The sequence below is a fragment of the Nicotiana tabacum genome, chromosome 2 (assembly GCF_000715075.1).
Source record: "Nicotiana tabacum cultivar K326 chromosome 2, ASM71507v2, whole genome shotgun sequence".
Taxonomy (NCBI): Eukaryota; Viridiplantae; Streptophyta; class Magnoliopsida; order Solanales; family Solanaceae; genus Nicotiana; species Nicotiana tabacum.
Window position 1 is genome coordinate 123,550,419 of NC_134081.1, and position 16,000 is coordinate 123,566,418.

General features: G+C 34.9%; 2 protein-coding genes across 7 annotated transcripts; one reads left to right on the forward strand and one right to left on the reverse strand.

Moving 5' to 3' along the window:
* The first annotated feature begins 2,855 nt into the window (after positions 1-2,855).
* On the forward strand, positions 2,856-10,117 carry LOC107821305 (cell division control protein 6 homolog B). Of its 6 annotated transcripts, none has more exons than XM_016647744.2 (17): positions 2,856-3,212; positions 3,305-3,401; positions 3,685-3,911; positions 4,633-4,707; positions 4,784-4,893; positions 5,108-5,214; positions 5,341-5,400; positions 5,690-5,823; positions 6,733-6,783; positions 6,958-7,007; positions 7,436-7,571; positions 8,042-8,131; positions 8,714-8,776; positions 8,859-8,954; positions 9,064-9,153; positions 9,274-9,390; positions 9,982-10,117. In XM_016647744.2, the coding sequence occupies exons 1-16, from the start codon at positions 3,081-3,083 to the stop codon at positions 9,310-9,312; spliced, it is 1,557 nt and encodes a 518-aa protein (XP_016503230.2). In that variant the 5' UTR covers positions 2,856-3,080; the 3' UTR covers positions 9,313-9,390; positions 9,982-10,117. The 6 variants fall into 6 exon arrangements, with proteins under 6 accessions (XP_016503230.2, XP_075094965.1, XP_016503225.2 ...); XM_075238864.1 differs by lacking the exon at positions 9,982-10,117 and adding an exon at positions 9,473-9,585; XM_016647739.2 differs by having other exon boundaries at positions 2,857-3,218; positions 3,299-3,401.
* On the reverse strand, positions 9,635-13,330 carry LOC107821306 (beta-amyrin 28-monooxygenase-like). The gene is made up of 3 exons (XM_016647746.2): positions 12,260-13,330; positions 10,645-10,832; positions 9,635-10,120 (listed from the first exon to the last, which is right to left on the reverse strand). The coding sequence occupies exons 1-3, from the start codon at positions 13,218-13,220 to the stop codon at positions 9,818-9,820; spliced, it is 1,452 nt and encodes a 483-aa protein (XP_016503232.1). The 5' UTR covers positions 13,221-13,330; the 3' UTR covers positions 9,635-9,817.
* Positions 13,331-16,000: the final 2,670 nt, after the last annotated feature.

A 16,000-nucleotide genomic window follows, 5' to 3' on the forward strand; every position in this document is an offset into this window, starting at 1 on the left:
TATGGCCCCAGCATGCGCTTTACGAAAGAATTTGCAAGCATAGCAAGAGAATTAATAGAGTTAGATGGTAAATTATGATACCATATCAATGCTCCCTTTAACAGGGTTTCCCTGAAGTTTTTCAATAATACAGATTCGATCTCATCGTCCTCTAAATCGTTCCCTTTGATGGCACATGTGTAAGAGGTGACATGTTCGTTGGGGTCGATCGTTCCATTATATTTAGGAATCTTGGGCATGCGAAACTTCTTTGGGATCGATTTAGGAGCCGCACTCGGGAGGAAAGGATTTTGTATGAATTTTTTGGAATCTACGCCCTTCAATATCGGTGGTGCCCCCGGGATCTGATCAACCGTGAAGTTATATGTTTCTATTTTTTTGTCGTTTGCCTCGATCCTCCTTTCTCCTAACTCTATTTGTTTTGTCAGTTCTTCGAGCATCTTAGCAATTTCGGGATTAGTCCCCGATTCTTGCTCATCGTTTTGTGGGTGACTTATTGGGGTGGACTGGGCTCGAGTCTGGTCGGTGCCTGGGTTTGGCTTTGCAAACGGCCTATTGCTACTTGTTGAGCTTGAAACATCTCAAAGATCATACGCAAACTGATTCCGTTTTCCTCAGCGTTTTGGGTATTTCGAGCTGCAGACCGAGTTCCACCATGAATGCTATTTCCAGGGTTGGAACGTTGGTTCGCCTTGATGGCCGCATGTGAATTGACGTCTATTGGCTCTTCGACCCGAGCTCCAACGGGATCGACGAGTGGCCTTCCGCCCTCGGGGAGTACGTTGTTCTCATCTTGAAGGCCAACTTCGTTGTCGATAGGTAGGGCCATTAATTGAGAATTCGACATTTTTAATCTGAAATCAAAGATACTTCCAAGAGCAAGTATAAAATGGTGTGTTATGTAGAAATTCGTACCAAACAACCACTGTTATCCTTAGCCTCACGGTGGGTGCCAAATTATTTACCCGAAAAATGGATAGAGTTAAATTTGTACGTAGCCCTAAGGATACGCAGTACAACATGGCACAAATCGGAAAGTAAGTAGAAATATATCGAATATTGACTTGTAAAGAATGAAATACAAACCAATATTGAATTAGAAAGCGATTTTATGGACTAGCGAGATGAATCAATGTATAAAGCTTACAAGAGGATAATCTCCACCGTATTCCTCTGTCAATAGTAATATCTGAATATAAGGGTGTATGTATGCATTGATGTTCTGCCCTTTACAGAAATAATAACTAGCCCTCTTATAGTGGAGGGATCATACTTTAGATATAATTAAAAATACATAGTGGGGAGCCCATGATAGATTAGCTTTTCCATAATTTCCGCCGAGATTCTCTCCTTAGTGCGGCTGTAACGGCTCTTGTCTCTTGGCTCGATCTTGATCGAACTTGGTATTGGTCGATTTTCAGGTTTAGAGCTCGATATTGGCTCGGGGCCCGGTATTGGTCGGTCTCTAGCTTTTAAGCTCGATAACACCGTCTCACATCATAGTTCGATTTGGCATCGAGCTCGGTATTGACTTCGAGCTCGGTACTTAATTGGTCCCTGAAACTTGAGCTTGGTAACCTGGCTTCGGATCTCATACCCGATATTACGAAGATGACCTTCGATCCATTATGTTCCAATCTTGACTAATCGTACGAAAGTCGAAACCGGTTTTGACCGTTTACAGTATCAAATACCTCTTGATTGAAGAATTAAAGATCTCAATTACCTAAATCCTTGTTGGCTCTTACTCAACCCGCGCCACATGCTTACCAAGCGATTAGAACAATATCCCTAGATACAACTATATGCTAGTGTATTATCATTATTTAAAGAAGATACTTATTTCACGAGAAGTTTTGAAATTGGAGTCGACTTTGCAATTAGAAGTCGGCTTTCAATTTTATTATTCAAGTAGGACAATGTTGCTTAATCCAAGAAAAGAATGTAACTTGTAAACGTTATTGGTATCTAACAATTACCAACACGGATAAAAAATATATAATTATTACAACTATAATTTATTAATGCTAAGAATCGTTCTTGTTGTACAAATCTCAACATAGTTGAATTACCATTCATTGGTTAGATTTTCTGAGACATGAGCTTTCACTTGTGACCTCTTCTTCCGTAAATTGTAGCCAACGAAATATAATAAAGCATCAATGTTACCAAAATACTAAATAATAAAACCTAAACAAACAAAAAACGTGTCAATCACATTTAGTGTTAGAGTTGGACTCTTCTACCAAAAGAAAAAAGAGTTGCGCTCACAATGATCGACTACATCAAACCTAAACAAATAATATAAGAATACACAAACTATACAAAACTAATTTTTTTTTGTATAGTTTAGTACACACTTAAAATTAACGAAAGGAAATATCAAACAAATTAACTATGTACCTGTCAAACTTTCTTGAGAGTACATTTGATCGCCGTTTAGTTTAGACTAAAGTCACAATACTTTCGAAGACTTCTTAGGGTTTATGCAATTAAAGTTTTCTCGAGGGAAAAGTTTCACGCTATAGGATAAAAGGGATCGGAAGTTTGCACAAGAATCCTAGCGAGAACACACTTAAAATAAGTTGTACCTTGTGTCCTAAAGAATCATTTTTTCCTAATAAATACACAAATTTAGTCCTAAATATTAGGAAAATAAATAAATATTTATTCCTAAGTATAAGTAAAATAATTAAAATAACTATACTATCTAGTGTGAACTCTGTTTTTAAAGGATAAAAAAAGCGCTAAATACCTTTATTTTTTTAATATAGTATAGATAATCATTTATTGGACGTAATTTCCTGATTCCGACACGAACCAACAAAAAATTGGGATTGCTTAAGAAAAAATGAAATGAAAACACACACACAAAAAAAAAAGGAAAAAAAAAAGGAGAGAGAATCAATGTTTCATGGCGGGAAATACAGTAGGGCGCCTCTCTAGCGGGAAAATGATACAATCTATGTACAAAATCTGACATACGTAAGTATAATATACTATACCATCATCTTCTGGATTCACAATCACTGCCCACAATTAGCCGTGATTCAACTCGCCTCACCGGTGGCAACAATCCAATGGCTGAGATCCAATTGTCTACTCCTCAGAAGCGCAAACTCAGATCCAATTCGACTCCTTCACCAATGCAAAGCTCTTGTGCGAAATGGAAATCTCCTCGTCGATGCGTCAAAGACTGCCCTAAGAGTCATGTAAAAGTAACTCTATATGTATTTAAAATGCATCTCCTCACTGGATTAGTAGATTCCTACTTTCTTATTCTTAATATTTTACTCAGATGCAGGGGAATTTTGGGGATAAAACAATAAATACGACCAAATCACCAGTGAAAAAGAGATTGTCGGAGAGTTTTCTTCAGAAGCCAATGTGGAATCCAAGAGGCAAGTTTTGATTGATTACTATTTTGATATTGTGTAATGAGATTTAAATTGATCGGGATGTGCAGAGGCGGAGCCAGAATTTGAAATTTATGAATACCGGATTCTAATTCGTTTAAGTTACGGGGTTTTAAATTAACGTTTTGTACATATTTAATAGATTTCTTAAGACTAATACATGGCTTGTATTAAAGCTCCTTGGTTTGCCGAACCCATAACCTGTGTTCTAGTTCTGTCCCTGGGGATGTGTAAGCTAAAGTTCATTTACTCCATAAATATTATGTAGATGTGGAGCAATTAAATGCGGTGAAGGAGGCATTGCATGTGTCTACTCCTCCAGCAACAGCAACTGTGGTGTGTCGAGAAGTCAAGTACAATAGAGTTTTGGATTTTTGCAAAGAATCTGTGGAACAAGACAAGGCTGGGAGTTTGTATATATGTGGTTGCCCTGGCACTGGAAAGTCTTTGTCAATAGAGAAGGTCAAGGAGGTCCTGGTTGATTGGGCAAATGAGGTAAGTATATATATGTAGCTCGTCGTTTACTTGTTGGTTTGTGATGATCAAATCCAAGGGAAAAACATCCATGCATTGATAAATTTGCATTTGTTCCTTGCCCAAATCGTTAGCTGCTTTCATCTACAATGTCCATAATTTGTTGGCCTGAACTGGGCTAAAGTGCAGTCAAATTGCTAAACTCCCATCTTATAGTGCAATTGAAATCAGTAAAATTGAATGTATATGCTAGAAGTACTGGCGCATTAACAAAGCCTACCATGTTTAAATGAGGTAGGGATCATTTGGATTCTGACTACTAAGAAATTTCCATCATAATTTTAATAGGAAGTTGCTGTATAAAGTACTTTGGAAGAGGCAATTATTACGGTAGCTGAGCTTCTACCTTCGAATGGAAGCATCAAAATGCAGGAGTTGTGCATAATGTTACTTTTTGTCTTAAGTTGAAGTCGGTTGAACTAAACAGTTTCTTTTTCCTCACTCTTTCAATGGCCAAGAACTAGCTTGTTTTTGTTTATTATTTGGAAATTGTTGGATCTTCATTTCGTACGAGAAGCATTTGAAGGTTGGAATGTGTTGACTGATCTTGAATTAACTCGGTATATAAATTTTGCTTATGTAACTCTGATAGTTGTGTAGTAGGTAACCTATCCTTACTGGAGTCATCTTTCTAACTATTGTAATGGTTAGTTCTAACCAACATTTTATTTGCTCATTTCAGTCAGCCTTGCAGGCACCAGATTTGTTATCTCTCAGCTGCACTTCTCTGTCAAAAACTTCTGACATTTTTGGAAAGGTTCATTATCTTTAAACCTGATTCTGAAGCTGAATTATGCAATCTCCATATGCTTATGTTATGACCTTTTTGACAGATACTCGATAAAATTCAGCCACGGAGAAAAGCAAATGGTTCTATGTCACCTTTGCAGTATCTTCAGAAAATGTCATCTCAGAAGCAGCAGTCAACTGGGAGGAAGATGATGTGAGTACTGTATTAAATGTTTTATATTATTAGCACCTCAAAGATCCATTCTCTTTGCTTAACATGATTCTTTTGTTGTAGTATTTTTCAAGTCAAATTGCCTGACAATGTGAATTGCAATGAAGTAATTTTCACAAGATACAATTATTCTGTTTCTCATGCGGATTTTTCTTTTTGAAGGCTTTCTCTCTTTAACAAGCTAAATGCTCAACAGGTTGATAATCGTTGATGAGATGGATTATTTAATCACAAAAGACCGGACTGTGCTTCATGATCTGTTCATGCTAACTACGTTTCCTTTCTCCCGATTTATTCTGATTGGTAACACTTACTAGAAAGTCATCTTTCTATATTCATTAGAAATTCTAAGTATGACTACATTTTGAATTGAAAGAAGTAGCTGAATTTCTGTTAACCATTGCTCATTACTGTATTCTACTTTTACAGGAATTGCTAATGCCATTGACTTAGCTGATAGATTTCTTCCCAAGCTACAATCCTTGAACTGTGAGTATCTTTGTCCTTCATGTCCTATCATTTTCCAAATTCTTCTGTCTTGTTTAAGTGCATCTGATTTTGAAGAGAGTGCCCCAAAAGTCTCAATTTTTGGATTCAATTCTTAAACGAGGAGGATGAAATGTTGTTGTGTGTGACAATCTTTCTGATGTTTAAACATGTTGACACCAGCAAAATAGAGAGTGGAGCATTAACTTTCTTTGGTTGGGGATTCTTCCTTGATTTTCTGTAGTGAACGCCTGTTTACTAATTTCTCCTCTTCTGTGTAAAATTATGCTAGATAACCCATTCCATGTGGAAAGGAATATAATTTCTGACACATGGTGCTGTACTTTCCTAGACAAGCCTGCAGTTATAACATATCGTGCATATTCTAAGGACCAAATCATTTCCATTCTTCAACAAAGATTAGAGGTAATTTGGTTGCTTCTATTTTCAAACTCTTGCTCTATCTATTTGCTGGATTCTGATCCCCACCATTTACTCTGTACTTAACAGTCAGTATTATCTCTTCATTTTGTCATGATAAAGTTAGGCTTATAGTAGATGCATTCAAACGATTTGAATAAAACTTGCAGAGGAAACAGTTTTAGGGGGTTAGGATACGAAGTCTCAGTCCATTATGTCTTTAATCAATGTCTTGGTACAATAGAATAATATTGTAGAATCTTTTGTTAGATCTCATCCATATTAATTTAGCACTGTTGAGCTAGTGACTTATTCTGGTGTCATTATCAACAGTCAGGAGTCTGCATGGAGAAACTTTATGTGATACATAAATTTACTGCACAATAGTAACTTGTGGACCATCAACTTTTGTGTATGTTTTAAAGTGTCAACTTTTTAAGTGTATGTTTTTCTCTGCCTTGAAAACATTTAGATGATCTTAAAGGTAGCAATACAATAAACAATTGCATAACAGTTAATATGTCCCAGACCCCTCGGGATAATACTAGGTTGTTGTATAACAGTTAATATATGAGTATCAGACAGGTCACTGTAATACACAGTTTTTTTGTAAGCTACTGTAATACACTTAATCCATTAACCAATGAAATATAAGTAACTCACTAACTAGGTCAGATTTTGTTTTTTAGGAGTATTAACTAGGTTAGATTTTATAAGCTGGTTCAGCAACTAGCTGGAAATAAATCTAATGAATGAACAAGGTCTGGCTTTCAGGATTTCCCAGCCGACGTAATCAACGTACAAATTAACTGATCAACTTTAAATCAAAGCTATCTGCACAAATCATGGCTTCAGATCATTTTTCACGGCTTTATATTTAATGAGAGATATTGTTTTATGTGTACCCTTGATCAGGCATTTCCTTACACTGTCTTCCAGCCTCAAGCATTGGAACTATGTGCCAGGGTAAGTCCATTAGAATCCGTATTTTACTCGATTGCATTTTCTTAACTTTCATTTAGATAGTGTTGTACTGCGAGTACCTTTGTGGTGATCCACTTGTCTACTCAAACTTAAACCTATGATGAAAGACTTATTTCAGAATATAGTGCACTTATATTAGTGCTTCTAATGTGGCAGAAAGTAGCTTCTACATCTGGAGACATGGGGAAGGCTCTCTCAGTTTGCAGGTTGGTGAATTTCCTTGCAAGTTTGACTGACCACAATTTGAGCAAATTTCCCGATTTGATATAATTTGTTGTCTTAGTAAATCTTAACTTATTTAATTGGATGAGATAGCATTGTATTCATGGAGCTATATGCTGCCCGTAGCTAAACCTGCAGGATTTTGCATTGACATACACGTATATACAGTATCCATCTGTATATTAGTCTGAGTTATTGGGGAAGAAGAGGGGTAGGAGAGTAATATAGACCATTTGATTTCTTATGGCTAATATGCTAAGGTACTCTTTAGCAGCTGATTTGTACCTACATGCACTTTGATACTTAAGTTTCCAGTGAGCATGTGATCTTATCTTAATCTTATATTTGTTAGAAGAGCTTCTTGTACTACTTTTTGAAGTAAACTTGTTTCCATTTTCATTATTGTTTTCAGGAGTGCAATAGAGATGTTAGAAGGTGAAATAAGAGATTCTATCTACAGCCTTCAGTTACCATCATTAAAGATGGGACTTTCTGATCAACAGAGAGGTGATGCTTGTGATAAGTCGCCTATCCAAGAAAGTGGAGTTGTGAGTATTGATGTTATTTTTTCATCTTTTTATGCTATCAAGGTTTTCATTTGCTATTTGTGGATTTGTAAATTATGAGGGTCAGTTTGATTTTCATATATCAAGATGTCATCCTCAATTTTTTTTATATATGATAAAAGTAGATAAGTTCACAAGAGTTCTTATGAGCAATCACTAGTAGGAGTTGCGTGCATTCTACTTGTGAAGATATTTTCTTGCTGGAACCTGCAATGCACTTGGTATACATGTATAACATTTTCATTGTTCAGTGAATGAGCTTATCAGCAATTTGTAATGTGGTGATGAGCAAATAGTAACGTTCTTTCATGATACGTTTGGCCCTCTAATTTTTCTAGTAATAAATCTTGAAATACTGTAATTTGAGGATCTTCTGAAGTCATTTTTCTTTTGTATCATGTGCTGCTAATTTTTTTTTAAACTTGTGTAAAACTTGGAACTCCTTTTAACAGGTCAGGGTTGACCATGTGGCTATTGCTTTATCAAAGGCATATAGATCTCCGGTAGTTGATACCATTCAATCGCTTCCACAACATCAACAGGTAAAGTCGTGTTTGTATCCACTATGAGACATTCTTGAGTTACTTAGACATATCTTCACATTAGTTAGATAGAAGAATTTTGGAGTTTACTTTCTTTCCATATTGTAGTCATCTTTTAGTATCTAGTTAGTGGAAGAAGCAATTTAGGTCCCTTGATCTAAAACTGGAAAACATTTGCTACTGCATCGTGGTAAGAATACACTCCTTCCCATGAAAAGGCAACTAGACTATCATGGTGTCTATGCAACCACCAAACAGCTCCACCCAAAAAAATAATAAAGAGAAGAGAATAAAAATTCAATGACGAAAGAGGAAACAAATTGGTTATGAACTCTAAGATCATAGGAAAATTTTAGCGGCTTTATTTTTGTGGTATAAGGAAGCATACAAGTTTTTGGTGTGGAAAAAAAGACCAGACTCTAGTATTTTGGTAATTTGCATCTCTGTTAATGCTCAAAAGACCTGCTCAATAAAGCAACACTTCTGTGAGGTTCCCTATGTTGTTATATAGCAATATAGCATAAAGAAAGCACACCCTTCAATGCCAGATGGTAACAGCATATAATTGGTATTCTGCTGCAGATTATACTATGTTCTGCTTTGAAGCTATTCAGGGGGAAGAAAAAGGATGCGACTATAGGGGAGGTAATTTTTGTTCTTTTTTAGCTGCGAGAATTAGTAATACAAGGAAATACATGGGGCAAGACATATCTGTATTCTGTTGCAGCTGAATATCTCATACGTTGATGTCTGTAAATCGACTTTAATCCCACCTGTTGGAATCATGGAGCTCTCAAACATGTGCAGAGTGCTAGGTGACCAGGTAACATACTGAAAAGGGATCATTAGCAAACATTTTTTTTCTGCCGCTCTTTTCATGAGTTCTCAATTAAGAGGAAGAAGCATGACACAAGGTGATAACTAAAACGCAGGGGATTCTAAAGGTAGGGCAAGCGCGAGAAGATAAATTAAGAAGAGTAACGCTAAAGATAGATGAAGCAGATATCACCTTTGCATTGCAGGTAAAGAAGCTATTTCTTTGTGCTCTCGCTTCTACTCTTATTTTATAGGCATGTGGTTAGAGTTCATATTCTTTCATGAATAAAGTTATGCACTAGTAATGTGACAAAATTTTGGAGCAGGGAATACGTTTATTTCGAAATTATCTTCAACAATTGTGATGGGCGACATACAAGATTACGTATACCTATTTACACATCTCAACGCTATAAATATCAAATTCATGTCCAGCATTTCAGGTAAATTCATTTACTTGAATTTCTTTAGAAGCTAATGTTTGAAGGAGATATATTTGACTCATCTTCTTTTCCTGACTAACAGATATCGACCTGAAAAAAGCCGATCTATTATACAAAATAGCTCTAATTATAGTTAAACTAGTGTAATCTTTGTACGTACCCAATTTGATATAATACCATTTCTCGATGAAACTAGTCCTTGATTTGGCACTTTATCAAACTTGGTACTCGTTAGTCATCACAATTAAACCACAATACAACTCAGAGAAATGATTTCATAACCTTATTACGCAATTCATGGAATACAACATTAACTATATATGGGTCACATATTTAGAAGTGTCTTAACAATAAGTGACAAAACCAATCAACATAAGGAGAAACAACTACGTATAAAAGCAAAGTTATATTCTGGCAATCTTGTTTATCATGCCTTGTTGTGAGGATAGAGCTTGACCGGAAGTCCCTTCGCCGGAATCGGCATTGGATTGACGACGATCTTCTCGTCGGGAATAGTTTTTTCCCACTTAAACCTCTTAACAAGATGGTGCATAAAAACAAGTATCTCTAAACGAGCATATTCTTTTCCAGGGCACATCCTAGGTCCACCTCCAAAGGGTACAAATGTGTATGGCGCAGGTCCTCTTCCTTCAAATCTTGAAGGGTCGAATTTTAGAGGTTCTGGAAATACTTCTGGATTTCTGTGTGTAGAATTTGCGCTCCAGTATATCTGCAATAAATTTTTAATGCACAAAGAAAAGTTAGTCTCTAATCTTCTTTTTCTGCTTGTGTGTGATATTAGTTGCTTATTTATTTATTATTCCCTCTCCTCTTCTTCAATCAATTTATGTCTCTTTAGTTTGTTTATAAAAAAATGCCATGTTCCAGTATATAGTAACTTTCTAATTTCAACAGTCTCATTTTTACACTTAAATAACACTCTTTTATAGGAATGACATTACCAGGGTCGGAGCTATAGTTACCGTTACATTAGGCAACATCCAATAGATTTGGCCAAAATCCTGTGTTTGTGATATAAAAGTCCACTTAATAAGTTAATATGTCCAAATAATTTATTCAGAACCCAGTAAGCAAACCTTTCTAGAATTCAACACCGCCTCTGAACATGACATGTTTAATACCATAGAGTTTTAAGGATATTTTGGTGTTGTTATATACACCTTTAGTTACATTTTAAAATTTTGTATCAGTCAAACTAAGAAACATAAAATCCAATGAATTTCTTTTTCTTACCTTCCATCCTTTTGGAATGGAGAAACCATTGAAAGTGAAGTCAATTAGGGCTTCCCTAAAAGCACCTTGGAGGGGTGGAGCAAGTCTTAAAACTTCACAGGCCACATTCCATGAATATCTCATCTTTTGAATGTCTTCCCAATTCAATAATTCTCCTTGCGCCTTTGATTTTGCTATCTCCATTTGTTCTATTTTGATCATATACAAAAAAAGAGAAGCGATAACCAATTTAAATTACTATTGCTTTTAGAAGCGACTGCATGAACTGTTGGGAATAAATAAAGTTACATCTAATTAAGTTTTAAGTAATTTATAATGTATAATATATTTTACGCTAATGTACAGAACTAATCTTAAACTCATATGTTAAGTCTTAAATAATTTACTTTACTCAAGATAGTAAAAGTTAACGACATACAATTGAAACACGTTGATATTATACATATATATCTATGAAAGTCAATTAACCCAAATAGCCCTCCACCCAATTGCTTAAACTAAAAATAGCCGGTGAAGGTATAATATGTACATAATTTATGTATTATATGTGTATAATTATATATAATTAATGTAAAAACTATGTATATAGCTAGAAAAAATAAACAATGAATATGAACGACCCTTGTGTAAAGATCCCGCGAAAACCTTCGTTTCTTTTTTAGGGAATTGGTAAAACAACAATATTCTATGATTTAGCTAATTAATTAATAGGAAATAATTTAACTTGTTCATGTGCTCACAAACTCGAAAGGGAAAGAAAATAAAATTTTCTATTTTTTCTGCTTATCTTATCTTCGTTATCAAATGTCCAAAAGGAAAAGAGAGAATATTTTGTAAGAGAAAAATAAACGTTCTCCCATTTAAAAGAAATGACATTTTGAGTGAGTAGGCGATTTTTCCAATGAAAAGTCGTTTTTTTTAAATTCTAAAGTCAAAGGTCTGGTAATGTTCCTAAACTAAGTGCAAATTTTGGTAATATTCTACTTCTGGCTAATTATTGCGCTCAGTCAAGTCCGCGAGAATGTTATACGGAAATAATTTAAAATAATATGCACTAATAGTTAGGAGTATAAATTTTCTTCATATTATCATTGCATTAAACACATTCAAAAAAGGCATTATTAAGTTATAAACACTGATAGTATAATTTTTTTTAAATGATTAGTACAGTTTATCCCAATTATAGTAGGACACCTTCGTGCACAGAGTTCCGGCATTTACGTAGGGTCCGAAGAAAGACTGTACCTTAGGGGTGTGATATAACTAGTCTACCTTAATTAGGATAGTGTGACGTAGACAGTGGCGGAGCTAAAATTTTCATTAAAGAGAGTCAAAATATAAAGAAATAAACTCACCACAAGTCAAGGGGTGTCATTGTATAGTATATATACATATTTTAAAAAAAATTACCGAGCTAAACAGTGTAATTTTACGACGAAGGGGTGTCACACCTTGGGTGCATGTGGCTCCGCCACTGGACGTACGTAAACAATCTACCCTAATTATAGCAGGTTAATTATAATTACATTAAATTATAAATGACCTGATTGTATAAATAATTTTTAAATGATCAGTGCGAAATATGTACACAATGAAGAGTCAGAGCTTAGGTTACCTTTGTAAACTCCTTCATAGATCTCAGGAAGCTCAGCAAGATACTTGACAATAAAAGCACAAGCAGAACTAGCAGTGTCATGTCCACCAATCAACAACCCTAATATCTTATCAGCAATATCCAATTCATGCATAAACTTCCCATTTTCATCACTTGTCAATAGCATATGTGACAATATATCTTGATTTGGCAATGCTTTTCCCTCAGCCAAATCAATCTTCCTTTGCTTTATAATTGCCACAAGTTCCTTTCTAATAAAATTGGAGGCCTTAATAGCACGATTAAATGGTGTACCAGGTAAATCTATAGGAATAGAAATTAAACCCGAAGCCAAAACATCAAAAGGATCAGCAAGTTTAGCTACATGATTAGGATCTTCTACACTTACAAATAATCGACATGCTAACCAAAAAGTGTAACGTTTTGCTAGAGGGAAAACAAAAACCTGTTCTTGATTTTCCCATGATTTAAAATGGCGTTGCGCGATATCATCCATGATTCCAATGTAACGTTGTAACGCCTCGGGTTTAAGGAAATTAGGAAGCATTTTTCTCATTTTAATAGCTTCTTCTTTTGAAGAAGTTTGTGTTGAAGATGGGAAAATTTTGTCAACTGAACTTGGCCACCAAGCTTGGACTAATTTATTTTCATTGGAAAACAAGAATTTATTTCCAGAATCACCACAAAAAACAGCTGCTTTTTCACCTAAAAGATGAGTTTTAAACACATTGGAAGAGTACTTGGAAATTCTATCAAAGATAAATTTTTCAGGATGACCTTTCCAACCAGTGGAGAGAAACTCGAGGCTTTCTCCGATCACCGGCCAGCCGGACTTGCCCGGAGGAAGTTGGCCGGAGAAGGTGGATTTGTTCTTATTATTGTTGAAGAGAAAGAGGAAGAGGAAGGAGAGGGAGACTAAAAGAATAAAGAGGCAAAGAAGAGAGACATAGAACAACTCCATGTCTTTTGGTATGTTGAGAATTAATTCTTTTGTTACTTAGAGAATTCGGGAAATGCTCTTGGTGTGACTTTGTTTGAGTTTGGTTTTTGTGTTAAAGCTAAAGCATATATATAGGCATGTATACATTGTGAGGTAATTGACAATTTGACATATTGTGCAGACAATATGGCAAGGAACATTCTTTAATTTGTCTCATCTTTATTTTTGGCTTATTCCTTTTTTTTTCTTCTTCTTCTTCTTAAACTTTGATGTTATTTTGGATTTTGCTTTAATACCTTGATAATATAAAAGAATTTACATTGTCATTTTATTTTAATATATTATAATATGTAACTTGCCTTATTTCTAGACTACTAAGTCTAATTTTCATGAACAATTATTTGTAGTTATCATATTAGGTGATTGATAGTGTAACAATCCTTTCCGGAAAAACGTTACTCTTTTATTTTTCGGGGTAGGTGAAGGGGGAGGGAGTGTGTAAATACAAATTCCTTCCCCTCTCTCTGTGCGTGTGGTTGGCTATGTTTTAATTTTTGATATGCCCCATTTTGTCAAATTGTATCGAAAATGCATAATAGAAAATTAAGCGTCGAAAATATGAAATTATAAAGATAAATTTGAATCTTGCGATTAAATCAGCTAAATAAGTTGCGTTGTTAAATTAGGCAAGCACTTTGAAGTCATCAGCTTTGATGCTTTAAAACCTAACTTTGGATAAAGTTAAAATAAGTGCTTCTGAGGCAGAAATTAGGAAATTCGTTGATGTAGATACAAATCCATGTAAAACAGGGTTGGGTATCTTAGGACTTAGAGTATTTCTTTAATACAGCAGAAACATTTTATGGTAGTGTATTTTTACCAGCTTCTTTTTACTTTGCCAACATATAGCAAACTTAAGAATACAGTAAAGAAGTTTGTAATATTCTAAGCGGAATTTAGAGAGAAATAAAGTTTAATTTTTTGGAGTTAAGATAATGTTTCTTGATTTTTCTATAAAATATATGTCCTTACCACTCTATTCTGTTAATGGTATATACTCATGAAATAATAAATAGTCAAACTGAAGATCTTATTTTAGGTAAATGGGCAACTCCTAACTTTAGTCAAATGAGAAATAGGTAAATTATCAAATATATACCCGGACTATTCAATATAGAGAAAATATACCATTGAAAATAGCACGGGCTAGTCAGTTTACGGATTGGTAATTGAAAAATAGTCAACGTTTGTAAAGTCACTGAAAAGTAGCCACTATTTTACTGAAATACGGAAAATTCCAGCATAATATGCGTGATTATAGAGCTCTTGAGCATATTATGTTGGAACTCCAGCACACGGAAAGTTCCAGCATAATATGGTGGATTATGGAGTTCCTTCACATGAACTTCCCGCATATTATGATGGAACTCCAGCACATTATGAAATTCCAGCACATTATGCTGGAAGCTCATATGTGAAAAATTCGAACTCCAGCATAATATTTCTAGATTTTTAAGGGTGTTTTTGTTCAGATTTTATTTTTACATGAAAAAGTGGCTAAATTTCGATTACTTTTGAAATTGTGACTATTATTCAATTACCATTTGTAAATATGTCTATTTTTTATTTTTTAAAAAATAACATGAGCTATCCATTTTTCGGACTGGTAATCGAAAAATAGCCAGCATTTGCAAAGTTGTTGAAAAATAGCCACTGTTTTGCTGAAATATAGAAAGTTCCAGCATAATATGCGGAATTATGGAGTTCTTGCGTATAAACTTTCAGCATATTATGTTGGAACTCCAGTACACGGAAAGTTCCAGCATAATATGCAGGATTATGAAGCTTCTGCATATAACTTCCAACATATTATGATGGAACTTCAGCACATTATAAAATTTCAGCATATTATGCTCGAAGCTCATATGTAAAATATTTGACCCAACATATTATGTTGGAATATTTTCGAATTTTAAGAGTGTTTTTGTTCATATTTTATCTTTACATTAAAAGTGACTAAATTTCGATGACTTTTGAAACTTGACTATTTTTCAATTACCAGTTGTAAATATGGCTATTTCTGATTTTTGCCTTATATCATCCGTAACTGACCTATTTGTACCTATCGTTACACAAATGGCTCGAATATGCCCTTTTCGGCAAATGTCTGGCTATTATGTGGAACACAAGCCCTACTTCTTCGACCGATTGTGTGCATTAGATCTCAGGTTCTCTATTGCACTCCCTAAATAAGGTTCCTTTTATCTTTTCTTCACTTGTATGCTATCAGTCATTGAGGAATACTTAGACTTAGAGGGTGGTCCCTCTTTCTCGCGTAAAAGCGATCAAAATTCGAACGCGCCGTATTTTACTAGGAAGGATCGAACCCTCAGAACGAATCTACAGGGATATCATCTTCTTTTTTCAGATCTTCCAATCTTTTTACAGTTATAGTTCACTGTGCCCGCTCGAATGTACCACTAGATAACAAGCCTTAATAAGAACACGATCTACTAAAATTGAAACAATGATTCTCATATGTTATATAGATCCCAAGCTAGCCAACTGTAACAACCCGACTTGTCGTTTTAAGTATTAGCGCCTTATTCAGCGACTTAAAGTCACGAGCAACTTTGTGATGTGTATTATGACTTTCGAGTGTAGTCGAGTTTGGTTTTCGGATGATTCGGGATTTAATTAAAAGAACAATTCTTATTTTTTAAGCCTAAATAAAAAGAGTTGACTAGAGTTGACTTATGTATAAATAACCCAGAATAGAGTTGACTAGAGTTTACACATAG